Genomic DNA, 23,219 nt, shown 5'->3' with positions numbered 1-23,219 from the left:
AACTAAATAATTTTACAAAGACCACATAATTTTGTTGAAGTTTTTAAATGTATTTTTAAAAAAATTGAATATTAGTCAGCGTCAGCTACTGTGTTCTATAATTAAAGTCAAGGTTATCATGAAATACTAGATAGAGAAAAACACAGGTTTTGATCCTTCAGCTCAAACTGCATTTTGCACTAAAAGTCCTGAAATTCTAATGTTTTACTATTTTTATCAATACTGATATTCATATCATGTATTTATAATTACGTGTGAGAAAACAATTTTACTTTTGAAATTCATAATTAACCAGCCAATCAGGGGACGGGTTAAAATTACATCCTTGGCTCAATCTTGTATAAACAGGGGCCATTTCGAAGGTCTTTTTTATTTAGTTGGTTGTTCCCTTAAAGTTGTATTTCTTGTAAATTATACTGAAACGATATGCCGTTTTAACATTTGATATTTGAACATGGACATGTATCTTGATGAGTTAGCACCCCAAAACCATATGTCAGCCTATAGGAGAGTCGAAATCTTGGGATAATGTATTCTTGGTTTTGAATAAAACACCTTTAATCACCGCCATGTTCAGTAACTTCGAGTTTTGTCGGAATTCCGAATCGTATCACGTGACTGACGTCCACACGTCCTGTACGTGGTGATCTAGGTAACTATGTGTTTGTTTACGTTTTCCTTCTGGCTAATATGAGCAAATTGTGCTGGTTTATGTCCACAGAGCGAGTATTTGAAATTGTATCAAATATTGTAATGTGCGAGCATTATTTTCTTTGTAGATCCAGCCTGCTGAAGTCGACCATATGTTTTATTTACGAAAAAAAATTGTTGACATTTCTCTTGCTTTCACAACTCTCGTGTGACTTCGATATTGTCGCGACGATGTTCGGAAGAGTTCGGAATGATTCGGCATACTTTCAATACTGCAACTTTATAAAAAGTGGTAAAATTAGAAAGTTTAAACCTCGGACAGACGGAAAAAAATGTGTATAGCACCTATACAGTTTTTTCTATGACAAAACGAGCGAAAGTGATAGACCATACAACTTTAAGACATGCTAGAAATGTAATGTTAGAATGTGAGGTAAACCTTTCTTTAGTTTTCTGTTCGTCGACAACGACATCTTGGTTTGAATAACACAAATCCTGCGTGTCATGGAAACAATTCGAACCAGTGCTCGAGTTATCAGCACAACCATCCAACCGTCGAATGGTCACTTTATTGTTAATTTGTGTCCGTGTTACTTTAAAGATACTATACAATTATATATAATTATCGAACTATTTTCAGGTGGATACTGTGAGTTATCAACCCGAGTAAGTGATATATCCCGAGGCCGGAGGCCGAGGTCCGGCCTCGGGATATATCATTTACGAGGGTGGATAACTCTTCAAAAAGAATTTACTACAAAAACAGGATGGTTTTTGCAAACTTTCTGTTTACGAAAGTAGTTACATGTATTATTAATGGTAAATATCCAAATGCTTCTTGCTAGTGCTTCTTGCTTCTAGCTAACGGTGTAGACTGGTAGAACCGGAATATTGTATCAACTGCAGCCCGTTTGGCATTCTTGAACGTTTTCCATAATTTGAAGTTTGCAGTTCATTTCTGTTGATCACTGTTTATCGCAGTAAACTTGCTGCCTTCCGCCATACATGTTGCCGAATATAGTAATGACGTCACAATAGACTATCCCGACGTCATTCAACGAGGGAAACTCCGGTTACGCTATATTTGGGTACGACCCGACGTCAAAAGTGATTATGACGTCACATTTCAGGGGAGTTTTCCTCGATCTATTTTTGACGCAGGTTACTGGACTCGCGAAAGGTATCTGGACTGAGTCCAGTAACCTCGCGTGTTTTTCGCCGCCCATTTCGGGGTTGATATCGCAGTTGATGAAGGCCAATCAAAAGACAGCAAAAACACCAGTCATATAATAACATAATTTAACACACTATTACATTCACGGTATATTTTATATAAGTATATAAAGAAATATAAAGAAAATATCTATAGAGCCAAACGCCTTTGGGTCGAGTAAGCAACATACACATATATCTACAATCCATTCAAGATTTTGTTTATCATGTAACAACCAAAGATTCTGCAGTACTCGCGAAAAATAAATTCTAATTGGAACCCAAAAAATGAAATAAAGTAAATATCAACAGTCCAAAATAATATAAGTACAATTTCTACAATGTGAATTCCAAACAACCGAATGAAGGTGATAAAGTATAACCCCTCTAAGTCGAACCCGGATCCCTCGAATACCCCCTATTCGTCGAACTGGTCGTATGGTCCCGACTGCGTCCCTATATAATCTATGTAACAAAACCTCGGATAGCTCGAACAGCTATTCGTCGAATACCCCTCATTCCTCGAACAGAAATATGTCCCCGTTTCATCAAATACATACAATTTACCCATGTATTCGTCGAACAGGTGTTCGGTCCTTGAGATATATTAACCTGTGTCACACTTGACTGCACCGAACGACATGTACAGGTAGCGTATCAAACCTTTAGGATTACCTACCTACACGATCGCAACTTTATTTGAATATTTCAGAAAAGGCAGCTAGTTATATAAGTTATTTTATAAAAAAAAATCTTTGTTGCTTTCATTCGACAGGCTAACACAATCCAATTCATCGAAAGATGTAAACAATATCAAACGATATGCAAAGTACATTTTATCAGTACATGTATATTGTATTTTGTAACTTTACTCGGGAACACATGTAACCTTACGCTTTTAACATAATACATCTACAGATATCGTTTCTTATGTTCGTAATTATGCTGATTAATAACTTTAATGTGAGTATGTACTTTGTAAATGTTTTAAATGATTTGTGACGATTAAAAATGTACATTGACTTAGATGATGAATTTTGATTAAGGGCTTTCTCGTAAGCATTTTCAAACGCTCAATTTATGTTACTATACATACTTTTTAACTTGATATTGCTACCAATAAAACACTTGAATAAATAAATCCTAAATGCTGAAAGAAAGTGTAATTAAAATGTCATCGCCGTGCATTGTTTGTCATAGACCGGACATTTTGACTGTCGACCGTGACCAACCTCTGATGAGTCGAATACCCCGTATTCCTCAAACTATTGATCTGGTTCCCTGCTGTTCGAGTTATAGGGGTTTTACTGTAATTTGTATTTTTACACTTCTGTCTTTGATTGTGAATATTGTGCTCTTGTAATACCATGCAGTACTGTACGCGCTGGCATACCAATACTCATGTAGCGCCAGTAAGTAACAAAAGGAAGTCACAGTTACACACACGTTGTTTACTTGAGAAAAATAGGCGGAAAGAGAGAGGGTGACGTAAAACGTTACAAACGGATACGGCACCGGTAAACTATATCCGGAATACAATTAAAGCGCTATATATTTACTGGCGCTACCCTTTTTTCTTTTTGAAAACAAAGTTCCAGTTATTACAGAACTTTAAAGTCACTTGACTGATCGGATTTATCAGTCTCTCAAATATCAGTACATACAATGTAACATCACTAGGTATACATTATAAAGCTATTAGAAGTGCTCAATTACTGTAAACATAACGTTCTCTCTGAACTTGACTAGAAACTTATAACGATAATAACACATGAAATGTTAACAGAGATACTCATTAACTAATACCGAACATAGTCACTGAGGTACCGAGGGGTCACAGATGGTCTAGAGGAACGCCTTGGAGGTTCCATCGAAGGAGTCAGATCATCATCATCATTACCAAAGTCAAAGGAATCATTGGTTAGAGAGTCCGATTCAAACATGTCTGATGCTAGTTGATTACTATCTGAGGTAGGAACATCATCAACAGCAGGAGGAAGTATTGGAGTCGTATCGCGAGCTGGAGGAACAGATATAACGTTAGGTATGTCTGGAGGTTGCGGTGGCAAGTTGGCCGGCGATGCGTCGGTATCAGAATTATCATCGATATCAACGAGTGCGAGCGAATCCATGGGAGACCTAATGCGTTCATCAGCAGTGGTAGACACACGATATAAGTCAGAACGTTTGACGCGATAAGATGCAGCGCGAAGTTGATTTCCAACATTTTTTTTAATGTTACACCACATTGTATCCACGTGCGTTACGAGGTATCGGTCACGGCCAGACGACTTGTTTCTATCACTGTATAAATATACAAGGTCGCCGACATGTATATCCGGACTGCCGGGATGTCGCCCTGAAGGTGCTTTGGACTTTTCACTATACGAGTGGTTGAGTTGTCGCCGTTGATGCTGTTGCGCTATCAGAGATTCATCGTTAATGGGTATTTGGTTATTATGGAATTGGTCCCGTTGTGTTAGCATTTCTCTGGATGATAGACCGCTCTTTCGTATACGCGAATTCAAACGGTTGATTGCTAAGGATAGCGACAGGTGAGATACCGATCGCGATGACGAGTCCTGTCGGAGTATCTCTTCTTCCAATTCCTGAACAGCACGTTCTGCGACAAGATTTTTGTTGCAGTTCTTGGCGTTTCCTAGCTCTACCAAAATCCGATGACGGGACAAAAATTCATCGTTGAAAGAGCACGAAACCCTGGAGCACAGTCAGTACGCACGACGGCATACGGGCCGTCCATTGGACGAAGGTTAATGCACGAGCGAATAAGTCCATCCCCATCCCGGAGGGTATCGCAACGTTCGTCTTCAAGTAGCATGGCCTCTGTATACCACGTTACGCATTCGCGCACTTCAAGAATGAGTTGTCTTCCGCGTTTTATAACGTAAGCTGCAAACTGGCTACCTACAGTTACCGGAGGAACGCTGGAAGTTTGAGTCTGCACGAAGGTTGGAGCATGTTTCAGAGATGCACAACGATGACAATTGTCATTGACACGTTGGATTGCAGCATCCATGTCAAGAGCATAGAAATATCTGTGTACGATCGTCTTCAACTGGTGACATGTAGGATGGTCGAGTTTAACATGGAGAGAAGTCATAAGACCGTTCAAGACCTGTCTAGGGACTACTATAAGCTCGGACGAATGTGACAACGGGATCGTTCGTTTAACGACTACAAGACCATCGGCTGATAGTGACGAGACGTTTAGGTAGCGCTTCACATCACGGGCGTTGGTGATTTTCTTTGACGGTCGCGTACCTTGTCGAAGATGAGCGCACGTGCGACGAAGATCAGAGCAATCGGATTGCAATCCTAACCACGAAGACCGACTTGTGAAAGGCAACCTTGTGTTACCTTCGAGAATGTCACTTGTGCTGATCGATCGAACAACAGAGTCCATTTCTTGGCTGACAGACGTACAAATCTGACAGGTGAGTTCAGCACACGGTGGAACGTTACGACTCGCGAAGTCAGATGGGAGAATCGCACAGCCAGCAACATGACGAACAGACACCTGAAAGCGACTTGCCGTAGACAGGAATGATGTCACTCGTGGGCTAGCAGAGAACTCACCTTTGCAAAGCTTCTCGAATGCATGCACGCAGGGCTTACTGTCAGTGAGTACGCACGGTTGTAACGATGACTGAATCAGATACGGGCTGAAATGCTTCGACGCTGTCGCGATAGAAAGAGCTTCAATCTCACGGAAGCCAATTTATCTGATTTTTGTGGAGCTTAGCACTGAAGTATCCAGCCAGACGAGCTTTTTGTCGCGAGTAACATACAGCGTGGCGCCGATTCCAGCACTATCGGTTACTATCCACAGTTGGTCAGTAGCTCGTGGAAACGTGATGGAGCGTGCGTTGTTGAGGGACTTTTTAGCTTTCTCGAAAGACGTCAATTGTTCATCAGACCAATTCAGAGTTTCCTTTGATTCGCGACCGGCAACCATGTCGTCAAGAGGAGACAAGATCGACGAACAGTTCTGAATGACGCGTGCTAGTACTTTGAATGCTCCAATGAATGACCGGAGACCGTTGACAGGCGATGGTATAGGACATGTTGATTGTGTAGCGATGCGGTGTGGACTAGCCTGAAGGGTTCCCAAGCGCCACACCCAGCCTAGAATCACTGTCTGTTGTGGAGCTACAACGGTTTTTGTAGCGGATAAGCGCAATCCGGAGTTGTGTAGGGCCTGTGACACGGCCTTCCAGTTTGAGAGTAGCTCATCGACTGAGTTTCCTCCACAGTACAGGTCGTCAGCGACTTTGGCGACGACGCCTTTCTGTACCAGGTGACCTAGTACGCGACATGTTAACTCCTCGAGAGCGGTCTCGGAACCGGGCATGCCCATAGCAGTTCGCGCGTAAACTCTTACACCCTTGAACGGGGTAACGACCCCACAGTATTTCATTGACTCTTTTGCAAGTGGAATTTGGTAAAATGCCTTCGTCAGGTCTGTCGCGATGATGTAAGACCATTGAGCAATATGTCGTAGAGTGGAATCAACATCCGGCATCAGAGATGGCTGGGGCTTACAATAGCGTCCACCACCGCTTGGTTTTTTAACTAGGAATGACGGGTTCACGTACTCGACGGACACACCAACATCCTCCGGTCGACGAAAGACACCTATTTCCTCTAATTCGTCGAATTTAGACTGAAGTTCGTCCAACTGATTTTTGGAGTACTGCGGTACGCGCCCTTTTCGCTGTGGGGGCTGGACCGGACCCATATTGACTTTACCTTGTAGAGGACCGACTGCACCATTATATCCATGGAAGCTGGGGTTAAACACCTCGTCAAATTCCGTCAACACGTCACGAAATTTTCTTTTCATATCTGCGGTCATGATATCATCGGGGTCGAGTTTAACGTGCTCCGAGTGTCTAGTTTTAGCATGCGACTTTAGGAGTTTCGGAATTTTAGCAGGCTGGCTGTTCGGTTTTGCGAGTATGAATGTAGATCGCACCTTGCAAACATGTTCGTTCCTTCCAACAGATTGTGGTTCACTGGTGAGGTTCGGGACTCGAATTTTACCTGCGACACTAGACACAAGAGACGGGAACGGCCACGACTCTGACGCGACATGAGGTTCGACTGAGAATTCTCCTTCATAATTAACCAGATCGTCAGGGAGATCAAGTTCAACAAATTCGCCAGGCCAAATTACGGACTTTGCTGACGATCGGAGAACATGCGCACGTCTTACGGCAAATCCATCAGCTGGTGTACCGGTCTAGCCATACGAACACACTAACGAGTCGCCAATGAGGATTTGTTGTTTGGCCGGTCGGACGGAAACGTCATTTTTTTCCATAAACGGTATACCCGCTAAGACGTCAGAGTCAAGGTTTTCCACTACGATGCCTTCGTAGTAAAGATCATGTCCTTCGTGTGAGAATGATAAGCGTGTCTCGTCGACCACTTTTAACTGCGACGAACCATCCGCTTGACTGACAGAGTGGGAACTACAGGCAATTTTCGCACCTAGCCGCTGAGCACACGAAAGTCGCATCATGTTCCCTGTAGCACCGCTATCGATGGTAAGCCGGGCAGTATGATGTCCATAGAAAACGTCGAGGTACGGGGATTGCCGAATTGCCACGCGATTGACCTTACTACTATCACTGATCTGCGGGGTTGAATTACATGGGGTGTTGCCAGGGTTTTCGGTTTCCTCGCAATCCGCAACTTGGCGAGCCTTGGCAATAAACCGCCTATCATCGAAAGGAAGGTAAGAACACTTAATAAGGAAATGATTGTCTAGTCTTCCAGCTTCCTAACACAGTGGGCACACTCGTTTTGCCTTCGACGGGGGGTGTTGATCGCGTTTCGGTTTTAGCACGTATGCCCTCATGGCACGGGCTTCCTCAGTTGACTGTAGCTCCTCACGGCGGAAATCCAACGCTTGGAATATCTCAGGTAATATGGATGCTAATGTACGTGTACGTAATTCCGTGCCGTAACGCTGCTTTACCAATTTTGGCAGATCAGGGTGTATGAGGCGCAACCATGTGAGAACGATATAGTTTTCTAACGACGGAGACATTTCCTCGTCCTCCTGTAACTGCTCGCCGTGATGTAAAATGCCAAGATCTCTACGAAGGAGATTGGTCCTCAGAGAATGCCATAAGGCGTCGATACAGATCTTCCGGTCGCTCGTTTGGTTCCAACGTGATATCACAAAAGTTTATGAGGTGGGCCCCAGTTGATTGGAAGCCAAAATGTAATCTTATTTGCTGCCAAATAAAGTCCATAAACGTGGAGTTTTTAATGAGTGTGTTTCGCGATATCACGGGGCAATAATTTGCTATTTGGCCGAGCATAAGCACCAGATGAGCAACCTTTTGCTCGCGCGTTCGACGTTGATTTTCTGGTATCGGGTGGGCATCATTGATGAACCCCCTATGAGGTGCTGCCCTAAACTTTTTTTCCCATCTCACACCATCACTCAGGAGCAAAGTTTGCATCCAATGACAAAGTATATAAAATGTTCTGTCGCCTGTTCTCAAACGAGTTGACCGTCTCAGTTTTACTGAGGCACCACTGTTTCGGTGCACGGTGAGTGTTCATTTTTGTTGCAGTGCTCTATTCACGGTGAAAAAATAACAACAAACGACTCCGTTGTGTAATTACCCGTAGAAATGTCACTACGATGTGGCCTAATTGTCAATAATTATACCATTGATACCTATAACTCTTCTGTTAGGCGTGTAGTCCGAAATCCGCTGCCACCACGCCAGTAAGTAACAAAAGGAAGTCACAGTTACACACACGTTGTTTACTTGAGAAAAACAGGCGGAAAGAGAGAGGGTGACGTAAAACGGTACAAACGGATACGGCACCGGTAAACTATATCCGGAATACAATTAAAGCGCTATATATTTACTGGCGTAGGCTGATATCAAATAATGACGTCAAAATTTGAAATCAGCCCAGGCCGATATGAGTTATCGGCCAGAACAGATATCACGTCATGCGGATTGTTCATTCCGGATTTCAGTGTTGCCGCTTCCATTCGGATTCCGGTGCAGACGATAACTTATTTTGTTTATTAAAATGTGAATTACAATTCTCAATTTCAAAGTAGCTCGCTATCGCATAAACCAATTGGATAAACACATTGAGAAAGGTGATAGAAATCAGAAATCACGTGATTCTTTTGGAGTAAAGGTAAGATCAGGTCGGAGTTTCGTGCTAACTAGAGTCATTGTGATGTAAATAAACTGGTACCAAAACCTTGTTTGCATCATGAATACAAAAGAGTTCTTTCAGGAATATCCCTAATACGAATACCAGTGAGGCTTGTGACAGTGACACGGACATACCATACAGTGCAGATACTTAAAGTGTATGCATACTTATAACGGCATAGGTTATTGTTATGTTTGTTTAACGCTATCTTATTGAATTTGATAATATTAGTTATATAGTCGGTTACTGACCCCCTATAAAGGCATAGAGGGTCAGTAAGATTTATAGGGGGCTAGGGCGTAGCCCGAGCCTCCTATACTTCTTACTGACCCTCTATGCCTTTATAGGGGGTCAGTAACTGACTATATAACGAATTTATCGCATCGAGGACCATTTATTTGTTTCATTAGATCTTTGTTTCCTATTTGTTTTCTCAAGAATCTGAAATCAAACCTTAATCATGCTGGCGAAGTATACAAACACTCGCCGCTTTCAAAATAGTTTGCCTACAGTAGGCCTACATATTTATTTATGTATTTCTTTCCGGAATCTGCAATTAACTGTATAAAGAACTTGAAGAACAATACTGAGTAATTCATATAAGCTTAGGCCTATCAACAACCTAACAGTGTACAGAAAGCCTACCTTAATGCGACATCAGACTGGTTGTAGATATTAAAAGCATCACAAACAAAAGTGACACAAACATCCATCCAACATTTAGCGCAGACTTCATGATCATCTCTACTTTTTCGCTGAGATAATCACTTAAAGTAATGCCGATAAATTAATTGTAGAGTGAGGGTTGATAGATCTATCCTAGAAACGAACCCCTCCATTTGTTTATGATCGCAGTCAAGAAAACGCTTGAATTCTTACGTTTGACTTTCACCGCGTCATCAACTTTCAAACTGGCATAGGGGAAGCAACTCGTATTTCATTTAATTCGAAGTATGAAACGATTTTAAATTGATTATACATTAAAAAACAAATAAGTAAAATATATATTTACGGTAATGAAATGGTATATTTAGTTGAAGAGAATGTGTTCAAATTTTGAAGCGAAGGCGACAGCCGCCATATTGCACCATAATAAAATTTACTGACCCCCTATAAAGTGTTAGGGGGTCACCACGTGACGGCTTTCTGCCAATCATTTGGGGACATTTCTGTCCGAGGTGCGATAATAATATAGCTGATTAGTCGCGATGCCGATAAAGCGGGCACTTTCCCCGTGTCGTAACTGATGTATCATGGGTACTTCTGCTTACAACGTCACCCCCTCCAAAATGATGTTTGTAATACATAAAACAAGGAAACCCGAACGACGAGCTATGCGCAGTAGTTTTCCCTGAAGTTACATCAGTTATCCGAACAGCTATGCTATTTTCTTGAATCCCGAACATGACTCTGCTTGCTCTTCCACGGCCATCGTCTGAAAGGTCTGGTAGCGTGACGCAAATTCTGTCTATCTGACAGCAGCCTGGCTCATCAACAAATCGTGGATTTACTTTATCCGACATGAATACTTGCAGGTGGATGTATTGCTGAAAAGAATGCAGCGGGTGGTAAGACTCATTATTTTGTGGGGTTGTTGAGCATGTACTTAGTTTCTATGATATCTCCCTTTGTGACGTGTTTACAGAAAACATTTCTACAGTAGTAGATCTGGTCATATTCATTAAAAAACTTTCTGCTCTCGGAATGAACAATTGGATCAAACACAACATTATACAAACTCCATAGGTGAACTTTGCTCTTCTCACTTTCAGGGTGTGGCCATATATAACTGCTCCCTGCAGTACAACCTGGTCGGCACATGGTGGGATAACAACCCGCATCTTCGGAAAATGTTCCTTCACCTTGGCCTGCAGTAGAGGTGATTCAGAGAACCCTCCTACCATGATGATGGTAGTAGTGCGTTCACAGGATATTTTGGCGACCATATTTTGGACATGTTCAATTGTACCATCTAGTGCTTTGGCAAATAGTTGTCGAAAGGTTTCGGGCTGGATACGAAGTTTGTCCCCGGTCCATTCAATTTTACCACAGTAACTAGTCTTCTCAAGTGTCTCATTGAGATCTTCGCCTGTTTCACCCTTGAACAGTTCTTTAAAGGCAATGGGGAATGGCATTGTTACCTTTTTCTTTGTTGTATAGTCGACAAGACGTTTCTTTGAATCGAACTCTCGACACATGTAGTTAAATTCAAATGTATATTCCCTACAGAATTTCTCCATGATATCATTCCCAACAATTTTAACGAGCATCTGTCGGAATGATTCGTCCACTTTAGTGCTTCCCCAGGATACTCCACTGGCCTTGTCCAATGCCTTTATGGATCCGTCAGGCTGTACCTCGTGTGCGGTGATGTCAACAGTTTCTCCTGAAGAGATAATTCTTCTTTAATATATACATTTGTTTCGTATGATAACATTTAATAGGGCATTGATAGTGATGTTAAATGTCTCACTGAGACACATTTTGATTATAGGTTTTTTTTTTTTTTACTTTTCATTCCGTCTAGCTACAATATTGTTGCTCAAAAGACTTGAAGACAGAAATTGGTGACCGAAAGGTATAGTACGTCGGGTACGTAAATTCGTTCTACAATTCGTCTTGATACAAATATTACAGTAGGGGGTATATTGCTTTGCGCCAATGGAATTTTAAAATGTTGATCAATATGTTGGTTCGAAACTGGCGATAAGGTTATTTGAATAACAAAATAGTCTTTCTCGCACTTATTTCGTCATTGGTAAATTTTACAGACCTGGAAATTCTGGTTTGCAATACTGGGAAAATTTGCGTCTATCTATTGTACCTGACGTTCTTGAAAATGGCCAAACCATAATAATAATAACTGGATACTTTAATGTTGGTTTTAACTGCTTCTAATAATCATGTTTTGTTCGATATGTTAAATTAAATTGCGTTATCAAATGCTATTACTGATATCACAAGTATTGGTCATTAGAGGGCCACCAACTGCTTAAACATATTCTAGTTCGTTTATTGATTCGTGTGTAGTATAAATACACTGGACAATTGACAGCCATAATGGGTGTACGACTAGTGTTGTTATCTCCCAACACTTTAAACCGAATTACAAACGTCAATTAAAGTTTTATAAAAAAAAAACTGATTTTCAGAAGTAACCTTATCTCTACTGTCGGTAAGAACGACCTATTTGATAATTTTGATTCTGTAAACTTTGCCTGTGAAAGATTGACTGAATTTTGCTAATGAATTTATTCAACATAAAAAGTTACAATACGAGCCAACGTTAAACCTTAGATGACTGCTGAACATAGAAAAAAACTTATAAATGAGAGATAGGTTGCATAAAATCGCAAGGTCAACCAAGTGTTCACGTACTAGTGATGTGAATAAATAAAACATCAACGTAAAAATAATAATATGTTTTTACGAAAAAGCTCAAGGTATCATTGATGGGTGGTCTTCCTAGGTTATATTATAATCTTATTGCAAGAGGCTTATGGGCCTTAAAGGTCATTTGACTATTAGTACAATACAATAGTGGTTAACAATTAAGGCAATGCAAATAACATAGAAGGTCAGTTTCTGATGAATTAGGCCTTAGATGAAGGTCAAGGGCATTCATTTGAATAAACATGGTATCTTTTTCATGCCAACATGTTACAAGTCCAATATCCGGTTTGAAGTTCTTTTTGCGATACACAAGAAGTTGTTTGAAGATTTTAGTGTTTGACCCCTGTTACCTTGAATAGCGGTCAATGTCATTCATTTGATAAAACTAAGTAGCACTTATTCCTAGCATATCACAGGTCCAATATCAGGCCTCTAGGGCTTTTAGTTATTCACTAGAAGTCTTTTAAAGGTTTTAGCCTATTTGATCCCTGTGACCCTGAATGAAGATCATGGTCATTCCTTTGAACAACCTTGGTAGCCTTTAATCCCAGCATGTCACAGGCCAAATATTAGGTATCTAGTCCTCTCAGTTATTCAAAGAAGAAAAACAGACTTTATTTTAGCCTATTTGACCCCCGTGACCTTGAATGGTAGTTGAAGTCTTTCATTTGATCAAATTTGGTAGCGCTTCACCCCAGCTTGTCATAGGCCCAATATCAGGTCTTAGTTATTCACAAGAAGTCAATTAAAGATCTTGGCCTTTTTTACCCCTGTCACCTCAAATGAAGGTCAAGGTCATTCGTTTAAAAAAAGTTGGTAGCCCTTTATCCCATCATGTTACCGGCCCAAGATCAGGTCTCTAGTTATTTACAAAGGTTGTTCAAAGATTTTAGCCTATTGTCAATGGCATTTATTTGAAAAGAAAAAAAAAAAACTTAGAAGCCTTTAATTCCAGCATGTCACAGGCCCAATATCAGGTCTCAAGTCCTCTAATTTATTCTCAAAAAATCGTTTGAAGATTTAAGCCTATTTGACCCTTGTAACTTTGAATGAAGATCAAGGTGATTCATTTGAACAAACTTTGTAGCCCTTTATCCCAGCATGCCACATATTCGATATAAAGTCTCTAGGCCTTACAGTTATTCACAGGAACTTGTTTGAAGATTTGACCTTATATGATTACGATGACCTTGAATGGAGGTCAAGGTCATTCTGTTATGGCTTTATCAGAGATAGTTATCGATTGTTTGACCTGGGATAAATTGCTGTCAGATTTGTTTACCTATTTCGGTTTTATAAATAGTTGTAGGCCGCCTATACTATAGACATATAAGTTTGTAACATTTGTTAGCTCTATAAATAACTACGCAGCCTTTCCGACCCCTATGATCTTGAATGAAGGTCAAGGTAATTCATTTGAACAGACTTGGTAACCCTTCATCCCAGCATGCTATAGGCCAAGTAACAGTACACTGGGCCTTTCGGTTATTGAAACGTTTGAATAAAAAGTTTACCCACTATGACGGCGCATGGCGCACGATGACTGACGATGCAGGATGGCAAAAGGTCATCCTGACCCTTTGGGTAGATGATCTGGAAAAAACTAACCAAAGAAACTTGTTCGTCATAACCTATTTATACATTAGTGAATCTTTTATTTCTGATAATATTGTGACAAGTGATGTTAATAAAGCCGAGTGACATAATAAGAGTAGATGATATAGCACTGCTACACATGTGATATACCGCGTATACTAAAGATTGACCGGATGGTTTCAGTCACCACATGCTGAAAACATTTCTTTTACTTTTTTCCTTTTTCATTTAGATAATGTTTTAAAATCTCTAAGACCATACATTTTGAGGCTAATCATATCATTATCCAAATAAAGGTGATACAATAGACATTATCCCTCTAACTACATGTACATGGCTATCTCCTTTAATCAACATCTGAATGGTTATGTTATTGAGAACTCCCTCTTTACAATCATAAATCGGGTTTGATGTATGACCATTCTACAGTGTATCAGCTTATAGATATTTATCACCACATATGCACTGCTCTTGAAGTAAACAATAGGCCCATGTGTATTAACGGTCATCTTTCTATTATATAGTAGAGAGTGGGAACTCCAACTTTAACGATCGCTACCTTCCCGAAACAAAAAACTGACAGTACCTTATAAACAGTTATAACATAAAACAGTGGCCTTAGATGAGGTTACAGAATTTTGCACGTACTTAGTTGTACGTACAAGATACTAAGTTGTACCTATACGATAATTTTTTGTACAAGACACTAAATTAGGACGATGGCACAAAGCATAAGATTGCCCGCGTTCTTGGAATAAATGTTAAATTGTCTTGAAAAATGATGATAAGTGTACGCTAACAACTTTTGTGACCCTACAAAATCATCAATTTCGCTTATATTCACATTTTATAAAATAAAAGCCGTTTCGGAGAGGTAATGGACCTTTAAAGCTTTAAGTTCTTGATATACGTGATTGCTTTGACCTTAAAAGTAGGTCAATGTCATACATTTCAACAAACTAATAAGCCCTTCATCCTAGTATGCTACAGGCTCAACATCAGTACTCTTAATTATTGATAAGAAGGTTTTAGCCTATTGGGCCAATTTGACCTAAAATTAAGGTCAGTGTCATTTATTTGAACAAATTTGGTGGCCGTTCATCCTAGCATGTTATAGGCCCAATATCAGGTCTCTGTGCCATTTTGTTATTCACAAGAAATCTTTTAAAGATTTTAGCCTATTTGACCCCTGGGACCTTGAATAACGATCAAGGTCATTTGAATAAAGTTGGTAGTTTTTTCTCCCAGCATTCCACAGGTTCAATGTGAAATCTTGATTTCTCTTAGTTAAAGACAATAAGTTGTTTAAAGTGTTTTAATCTATTTGACCCCTGTGACTTTGAATGAACTTGGTGGCCCTCCATTCCAGCATAATAGATCTTTAGCCTGTTTGACATGAAAGTCATTTCTTTAGATATGTGTAAGAACCTAAAATACTGCATGGCATCTGTACCTTATGGAAACAAGTTGTTTAGGGTTCCAGTAAAACAGATATGTTTCTAATATCACATTAGTGAGTATGTTACAACTTACCTTTAGCATTCAGTACCAATATTTTGCTGCCATTGGAGAAACAGGTTAATCCCGGCTCTAACCATTCCATCTTTTCTGCTGCTAGATGTTTACAGTACAGGATGGCTAACTCAGATTCCATTGCTATGGTCAACTGGTCTCCCTTAATACCGGCCTATATAGAAAACATCAATACAAACATCTATATAAATGACTATAGATTAAATGTAGTAGATGGTTTTAACGTTGCCATTAATTAACGCAAGCCATTCTGTGGTAGTTCGAATTCTCCATTTATTCGGTTACAAACAACATAGAGACTCTAAAAAACGAACAAATACAAACAATAAATACTTTGACAAAACGTTGCAAATATTATCACAGTTAAATCAAACTTTACAGCGTATCGCTTACATTTATATTTTTAACATAACGATATGGTTGTTATACATGAATTCAAAGGTTAGTATATTCTAACCAAGACTTATACATAATATGCAAACAGGAGATGCGTCCAAACAATAACCGGACGCTTACTTTTTAACATAAAACATAATAGTAAATATTACTACATGTAGCTAATAAAATACAGATATACACCTATGTGTGGCACAAAGTCGCCTATGGCATTCACGGTGCGATTTCAGTTAGGTTCCTTATGGATACGTACAATGTATCTGTAAATTATAAATACAATACTATTGATAAAACTATACCCTTGATGTATCGTACGATATTATCAAAAGATAATTTACTTTAATCAAACAACGAAATATATTACATCAGAGCGATCGTATATTTTAATACAAAATACACAATTATTAGCTTCTATATAAGAGAAATACAGATTACATAATATAGCTACATATACGTACAATAAACTCTTTTAGATATCAAAAGCAAATAGTCGGCTTATATTACATGATTGTCCTTGATGTGTAGAGGCGCTCTAAAATAGGTGTGACCGTCTAGTGGTCAATCGTAGGAATGCGCTACTGTATAGATACAATGACCGGAAAGGGCGAATTGGCGCCAAAACCGAATAATCAATAAAACATTTCATTGGGACATTACGTCATATAATAAAACCGACCAATATATACTATCTATATTGATATACATATGACGGAAGATACCGGAACTTCATGAATACGATACGATACGATAGCGGTTTAACTATACTAATAAGTACTGGACAATTACTATGGTTAATACAAAATACGTGAAAGTCAATCCTGCCGCATACTCCCTCTGCTTCAAAATTGTCGTCCCGACATTGACATTGTATGAAGAAAAAAATTCAGGGATGCAAAAATCTTAAGACTTGTTACGCAGGAACAAAAAGAATGGTCAGCATTACGAAGATAAAAAAATAAAATGCTGAGAATACCAGGAAAAATATATATATTGGCAATTATCTACCGTAATAAAACCAAAATGTCTATGTCTTAACATTTCCAGAAACTTTGCTTAGTAGAGCATTCGACAACTCCTCATCCCTACCCTTGAAGATTCCGGAGCTGAATAGGCCTTCTATATATCGAGCACGGGTCATCCATTCTGGCTGCTGCTGCTGGAAAGGATGAAGTCTCCAGATCTTTGCCAAGCAGGAGGTTCTCGTCGGCGTCGTGGACGACGTTTGGATCCTTATCATCTTGGGTTTCAGTCACAGTGTCGTCGTCATCATCAGCGTCACTTTGGTGGCTTGTTACATGGGCTTCCCCATCATTTTCCAAACCAGCATCGTCATCATTGCTCTCGTTTTCATCCAGTACCACTTCTACCCTTGCATCATCAGCATCTAAAGACATTTCTTCACTGGATGAATTGGTGGTGCCGGTTGTGGTGTTGGGCAAAACACCATTACCCACCAGAACATCATCCTCGCTTTCACTAGAAGATTCGGAAGAATCATACGACTTCCTCGTACTTCTGAGGCGCATTTTACTTGGTCTAGGTACAGGAACGGGTTTTTCCTTTAAACCGCTGATAAAGTTGATTGGCAAGAGAAGGTTGCGGTGCAGTGTCTTGTCTCTTCCGTCACCATTCTCCTTCCTAACGACAAATATAGGGATATTTTGGTCTGGTTGACCGACGACAGTGTACGGGTCCGACTCCCACCTGTTTGATAGCTTGTGGCGGCCATCAAAAGAGACGATCTTCACCAATCGCCGTCTTTCACCGTTGTCCCTCGGACCTTCTTGCCGTACTGTCCTTTTTGGCAGGTTTGTGACTTGGATACGTTCGCTGAAGCGATTTCGTAAGCTCGTTGGAGACGTTTCCTAAGGTTCATCTACATACGTCGTAAAGTCCGTAGGTAGTTTTGTCCTATGTCTATCCCGAATGCAAGATCAACCGGAAGTCGGGGATTCCTACCAAACATAAAATAGTATGGCGACTGTCCGTTCGAATCCTGTCGTGTGCAGTTATAGGCGGGAACAAGTGCGGATAAGTGTGCTTTCCAATTTTTCTTCTGCTCACTTTCCAAGGTACCAAGCATGCTCAAGAGGGTTCGGTTAAACCGTTCGTAGAGTCCGTTGCCCATTGGGTGATATGGCGTCGTATGAGATTTGGAGATTCCGGTTATCACGCATAATTCGTTGAGCAACTGGCTCTCGAAATTTGGACATTGATCTGTATGGATACGTGTGGGCAGTCCGTAGTGCATCACGAAAGTGTTAAATAATGCATCGGCCGTTGTCTTTGCAGTAGAGTCCTGGTCGGTACCGCGATAGCATACTTGGTGTCCGTGATGACAAGGACATTGTTGTAGACACCTTTCGATGCTTCAAGACATAGAAAATCCATACAGATGAGCTCCAAAGGCTGACTGGAAGGAATACTAACAAGCGGAGCACAGCCCTTAGAAGGTGTTTTCCGGAGTGCACAGGATCCACATATCTTTATCCATTCCTCCGTGTCCCACGTCATGCCCGGCCAGTATAATCGGTCTTGGAGGAAAGATATGACTCGGTCACGTCCAAGGTGTCCCATTTTGTCGTGGACCATGGTAAGTGCGGTGGGGACAAGCGACTTGGGCAAGACTTACTGTTTCCTCGCGTTACCGTCTACAATAATTCGCCGGTAGGGTGTTCCGCCATCCAGAAACAGTTTATCGAAGTTGGTGCGGAGGTTCGTATGGACGCGTGATAATGGCAGGTCCTCTTTCCGTGGCTTGTTACGTTTACCAGCCTTGACGAACGGAATCCATATAGACAGGTCTGGGTCTTTTTCTTGTTCCACAGCCACATTCAGAGTGTCCTTGCTATCCGGGTCCCAATTTACTTCCTGTAAAACATCCGCTGACATAGTCACGTTCTCAATAAGTGGTTTTGGTTGTAGGGCATAACCAAGCGCTCTAATTACCTCGAGAGGGATAGTCTGTCCATCCTCAATCTCGCTGGTTAGGCTGGGAAGTCTTCACATCGAATCCGCATCTGTATTGTTTATCCCGGGTCGATATACAATCTCAAAGTCGTATGCCGCTAACGCCGCAACCCATCGTTGCGAGGTAGCATCCAATTTTGCAGAGGTAAGCACGTACGTATGTTAAAGGGTTGTTGTCGGTTACAGCGGTGAACTGATTGCCATAGAGATAGTCGCTGAATTTCTCAGAAACTGCCCACTTTAAAGCGAGGAACTCTAACTTATGCGCTGGATACCGCTGCTCTGATCTCGACAACCCACGGCTGGCATACGCTATTACCCTCTTTAAGTCGTCTTGCTCTTGGTATAAAACGGCGCCAAGTCCAAAACCGGAAGCATCTATATGCAGGAAAAATTGTTTCCCAAAGTTCGAGTAGCCGAGGTTGGGCGGCTGCGTTAAACTGCATTTCAACTTGTTGAAAGCGTCCTCTTGCTCATTCTCCCAGATCCACTTGCACGGTTCCGGCTTGTCCGTCACCTTCCTCTTGTTGACCTTTTTGGGTTTCTTAGGTGCAGGCATCAAGATGGTCAAAGGTTTCGCAATCCTGGAGAAATTCCTTATAAACCTACGATAGTATCCTACGAAACCCAGGAACTTCCTCACGTTTTCTGGTGTTTCTGGACGGGGCCATTGGATAACGCGCTTTAATTTAGCTGGATCTGGTTCAATGCCTTCTTCGGAGACTACGTGTCCTACGTAAGTGACCTTGGGTTTAAACAGGGAACACTTGTCGGGAGAAAGCTTGAGACCATGACTTTGCAGGCGGTCTAAAACCTGTTCCAAGCGGGATAAGTGTCCATCGAATTCCAGTGCAAAGATAATAATGTCATCAATGTAGACGAAGCAAATCTTGGTATGAAGCCCGTGCATACACTCTTCCATCAACCACTGGTATGTAGCAGGCGCTATGGCAAGTCCAAATGGCATTCTGGTGTATTCGTAGAATCCAAGAGGCCCAACAGTAAAGGCTGTCCTTTCCTTGTGTTCCTCTTCGATTTCCACTTAATGATATCCAGACTTAAGGTCAAGGACGGAGAAAAACTTGTTCTCTGCTAGTGTATCGAGTGTATCGTCTATCCTGGGCAGGGCGTATGCGTCTTTGACAGTTTTTTTGGTTAAGTTGACGATAATCAACGCAAAGTCTAAGCTGGTCATTGGTCATGTAACGACGGCCTTACACGTGTATGTTGTGCGAGGTGCGTGTTTTGGGAGACTGCGGTATATTCATGTTGTGTCTTCTTGTATAGTGGAATTTTTGCCCTTTTTATAGTGCTATATCGCTGAAGCATGCCACCGAAGACACCAAGCAACACACCCCACCCGTCACATTATACTGACAACGGGCGAACCAGTCGTCCCAATCCCTGTATGCTGAGCGCTAAGCAGGAGCTGAGACTACCACTTTTATAGACTTTGGTGTGGCTCGGCCTGGGGACAGAACCCACAGCCTTCCTCACAGGGGCGAACGCTCAACTCAAGGCCAAAAGCGAGGCGGTGCCAAGGGAGGCATTAGGAAACATAAAGTCAGTTAGGAAGAAACTGGGTCCAAGGTGAATGCGACCGCTTTATAACTCCGGCAGCTAACAGCTGGTGTAAATGGTTCCTGTCTTCATCAAGCATCGATGGTGGGATAATGCGATGTCTCTGTCGGAACGGCATATGGTCATTTAAATATATCCTATGTCGGATAACGTCTGTGTGACCCAGATCAATATCACTGGTAGCAAATATCGTGCGGTACTTATCTAGTTATGCCTTGGCCCTTGGCACTTCATCTTCTGACAGTCTGTCAACGTGTACCTTTATTTTGGCTAGAGTGTGGCAGGGACAGTCTGTCCGGTCCAGGTTTCGCCATTTGATTAAATGCATTGCATTAGCCATTAATTAAACACTACGTGCGACATTTCGCATTGATTGTTACGTTTCGTTTCTTGTGTGTTTCGATCAAGTCAACCCTATGTCCGTGTATATATCATTATGTGTATGTCTGCGTTGTGCTCGTGACCCTTGACCTGTCTTTTTCATATTTAACTTTTCCACCCTGTCATGTGACCCAAACTTAACACCACTCACCTGGCACGTGCGGACTGGGAACGCGTATATCCCCAGAGCTGAGCAAGGTATTTATCTTTTAATATATTTAATCAGTATAGTTATCCTATAAGTAGAAATTGTATATGTTACATGCAATTGCTAGATATTACTTCTTGTATTACTTAAAAATACATATCTTTAATCATACGTACATTTTGTATTATTGTTAGAACCTCTGAGAGGTGACACGTACATGTATTTAGCCTCTCGGCCATAATTAAAATCCACGCGTAACATATTATTTTATAACTTTATAACCTTAGTAGGAAATTACGTGCATTTCCTATATGTCCTGAAACTTGTTGTATTTAGTATACTTACCTATCTCTCTATAGGTTTACTTTACCTGAACACGGTGCATATAGATATATAGCTATTCCGGAGGAAAACGCATGTCACATTGATATAGTAAGTTTTAATTGTATAATTTGATTAAGCTCTAGCATTATTTTCTACTGACAATGTGATTATGTTATATCTTAAATGAATGTGTATTGTCATTATGACAACCGCTGTAAGAAATAATAATTTACATTGTAATTCTCCATTGTAATATAGTCAAGGAGTTTTGGTACAATCTATGTGATCCCCACCCCGATTCAAAAGCATCTTCGTTGTCGTCCTCACCATCATCCATATCCTCTATTACCACCATCTGAAGCTCGCATAGTAGAGGTCGAGACATTGCTTACACGTATCTTGATCCTTTCCGTATTGTTGTGGCTATAGGAAACAACAGATGGGATGATATCAATGTCATCTCGTATAGATGATCCAGGAGTGAGATTGATGAAGGCGCAGACTGGGGATAATTCAACTTCTTCTCGGACCGTCCATGGATAATTGCCGCAGAATTCGGGCGAATGGTTATAGGAGTAGTTTCCGCAGACTTTATCACGGCAAGTCTGTAGTGGTGTAGTACCAATTCCCGCTCTCGGAGGTGCATGCATCTAAATGAAAGGTAAATTGGCGTCGTTAACCTTCCATCCTACAAAAAAGCGTTGGCCATAGTGTTCCTCTGTCTGTGCCATCAGAACATGAAGAAGGTTAGTACCTATCAGGATAGGGACAGTAGAGTTGTAAGGGCATGCCGGTACGACGAGAAAAGTCCTTTCTCTATAGTGTTTCCAGCTGGGTCCATCCCAGTTCCAGTGAATAGGAACTTCTACTAGTCATAGGTACGGTAGTAGTTGGCCGTCCGCACATTCGATGTTCAACACAGTCTTAAGTTCCTGTATAGGTATATGTGCAAGGTGGTTGTCATAGAATTGTGGAGATAGTTGAACCGGTATCCAATAACGCTTTGGTCTGTGTATCATAAATCTTGACCGTTACCTCGTTGGCTGTTCCTACCAGTTCTGTAGGTTTTTCAGGGCTAATCTGCTGACAGGCTAACGTCCGCCCTTTGACGCTGGCCTCTACTTGTTTAAAGGATGCGATTTCTCGATCTTGGCTCTGCATCCGAGTTTGATATGTCCCTTCTGGCCACATCTGTAGCAGGTTGGCTCTTTATATGAGTTACTCCTCGACTGATTCATGCCATCTCCCGAGTACTGTTTAGGTTGCTGGCGGTTGCGTCTGTTATCTCTATCTTGTCTTCTGATATTACCCTGTCGAGACGAGAACTCCTGACGTTCCATCCTTCATGTCTTTAACATCAGCGGCAAGTTGATTTATCATTCCTTTTAACTCGCTCAGCTCCGATTTGTTGGTGTCGCTGACTGGTGCCGCGGATTTGGAAATAGCTGTTTCTTTCTTTCCATGTTGTCGGGTTTTCCAGTCTTCCTCCAATCGCCTTATTGCCACCCATCAAGGATGGTTTCAGCCCGCACCAAACCATCGTACACAGCATGGAGTTAGTGTTGTGTTGGGGGACTTGTTCGCTTTCCACCGCCTTCGCTAGGAAATCTTCCAATCGGCAGCTCCAGGTTGCGACATCTTCGTCAGCCTGCTGCTTGGCGCTATATAATTGGGCAAGTTGAATCTCCCCGTTACCAAAGACGCTATCCATTTTCTCTAAAATAGCATCTACTGACGCTGAGGGATCAAGGTGTGAGCGTACACGTAGGGCTGTTCCTCTCAACGAACTCCGGATGGCCTGGGCTATCGTAGC

At 41.2% G+C, this 23,219-nt stretch overlaps 1 protein-coding gene across 1 annotated transcript; it reads right to left on the bottom strand.

The window, feature by feature from the left end:
• Positions 1 to 10,114: 10,114 nt before the first annotated feature.
• LOC138326772 (heat shock 70 kDa protein 12A-like) lies at positions 10,115 to 15,753 on the bottom strand. Its single transcript, XM_069272777.1, has 2 exons — positions 15,607 to 15,753; positions 10,115 to 11,470 (listed from the first exon to the last, which is right to left on the bottom strand). The coding sequence occupies exons 1-2, from the start codon at positions 15,725 to 15,727 to the stop codon at positions 10,698 to 10,700; spliced, it is 894 nt and encodes a 297-aa protein (XP_069128878.1). The 5' UTR covers positions 15,728 to 15,753; the 3' UTR covers positions 10,115 to 10,697.
• Positions 15,754 to 23,219: the final 7,466 nt, after the last annotated feature.

The sequence above is a fragment of the Argopecten irradians genome, chromosome 7, assembly GCF_041381155.1.
Source record: "Argopecten irradians isolate NY chromosome 7, Ai_NY, whole genome shotgun sequence".
In the NCBI taxonomy this organism is placed as follows: domain Eukaryota; kingdom Metazoa; phylum Mollusca; class Bivalvia; order Pectinida; family Pectinidae; genus Argopecten; species Argopecten irradians.
The sequence above is the reverse complement of the archived record's forward strand: the minus strand, read 5'-3'. Positions and strand labels throughout refer to the sequence as shown.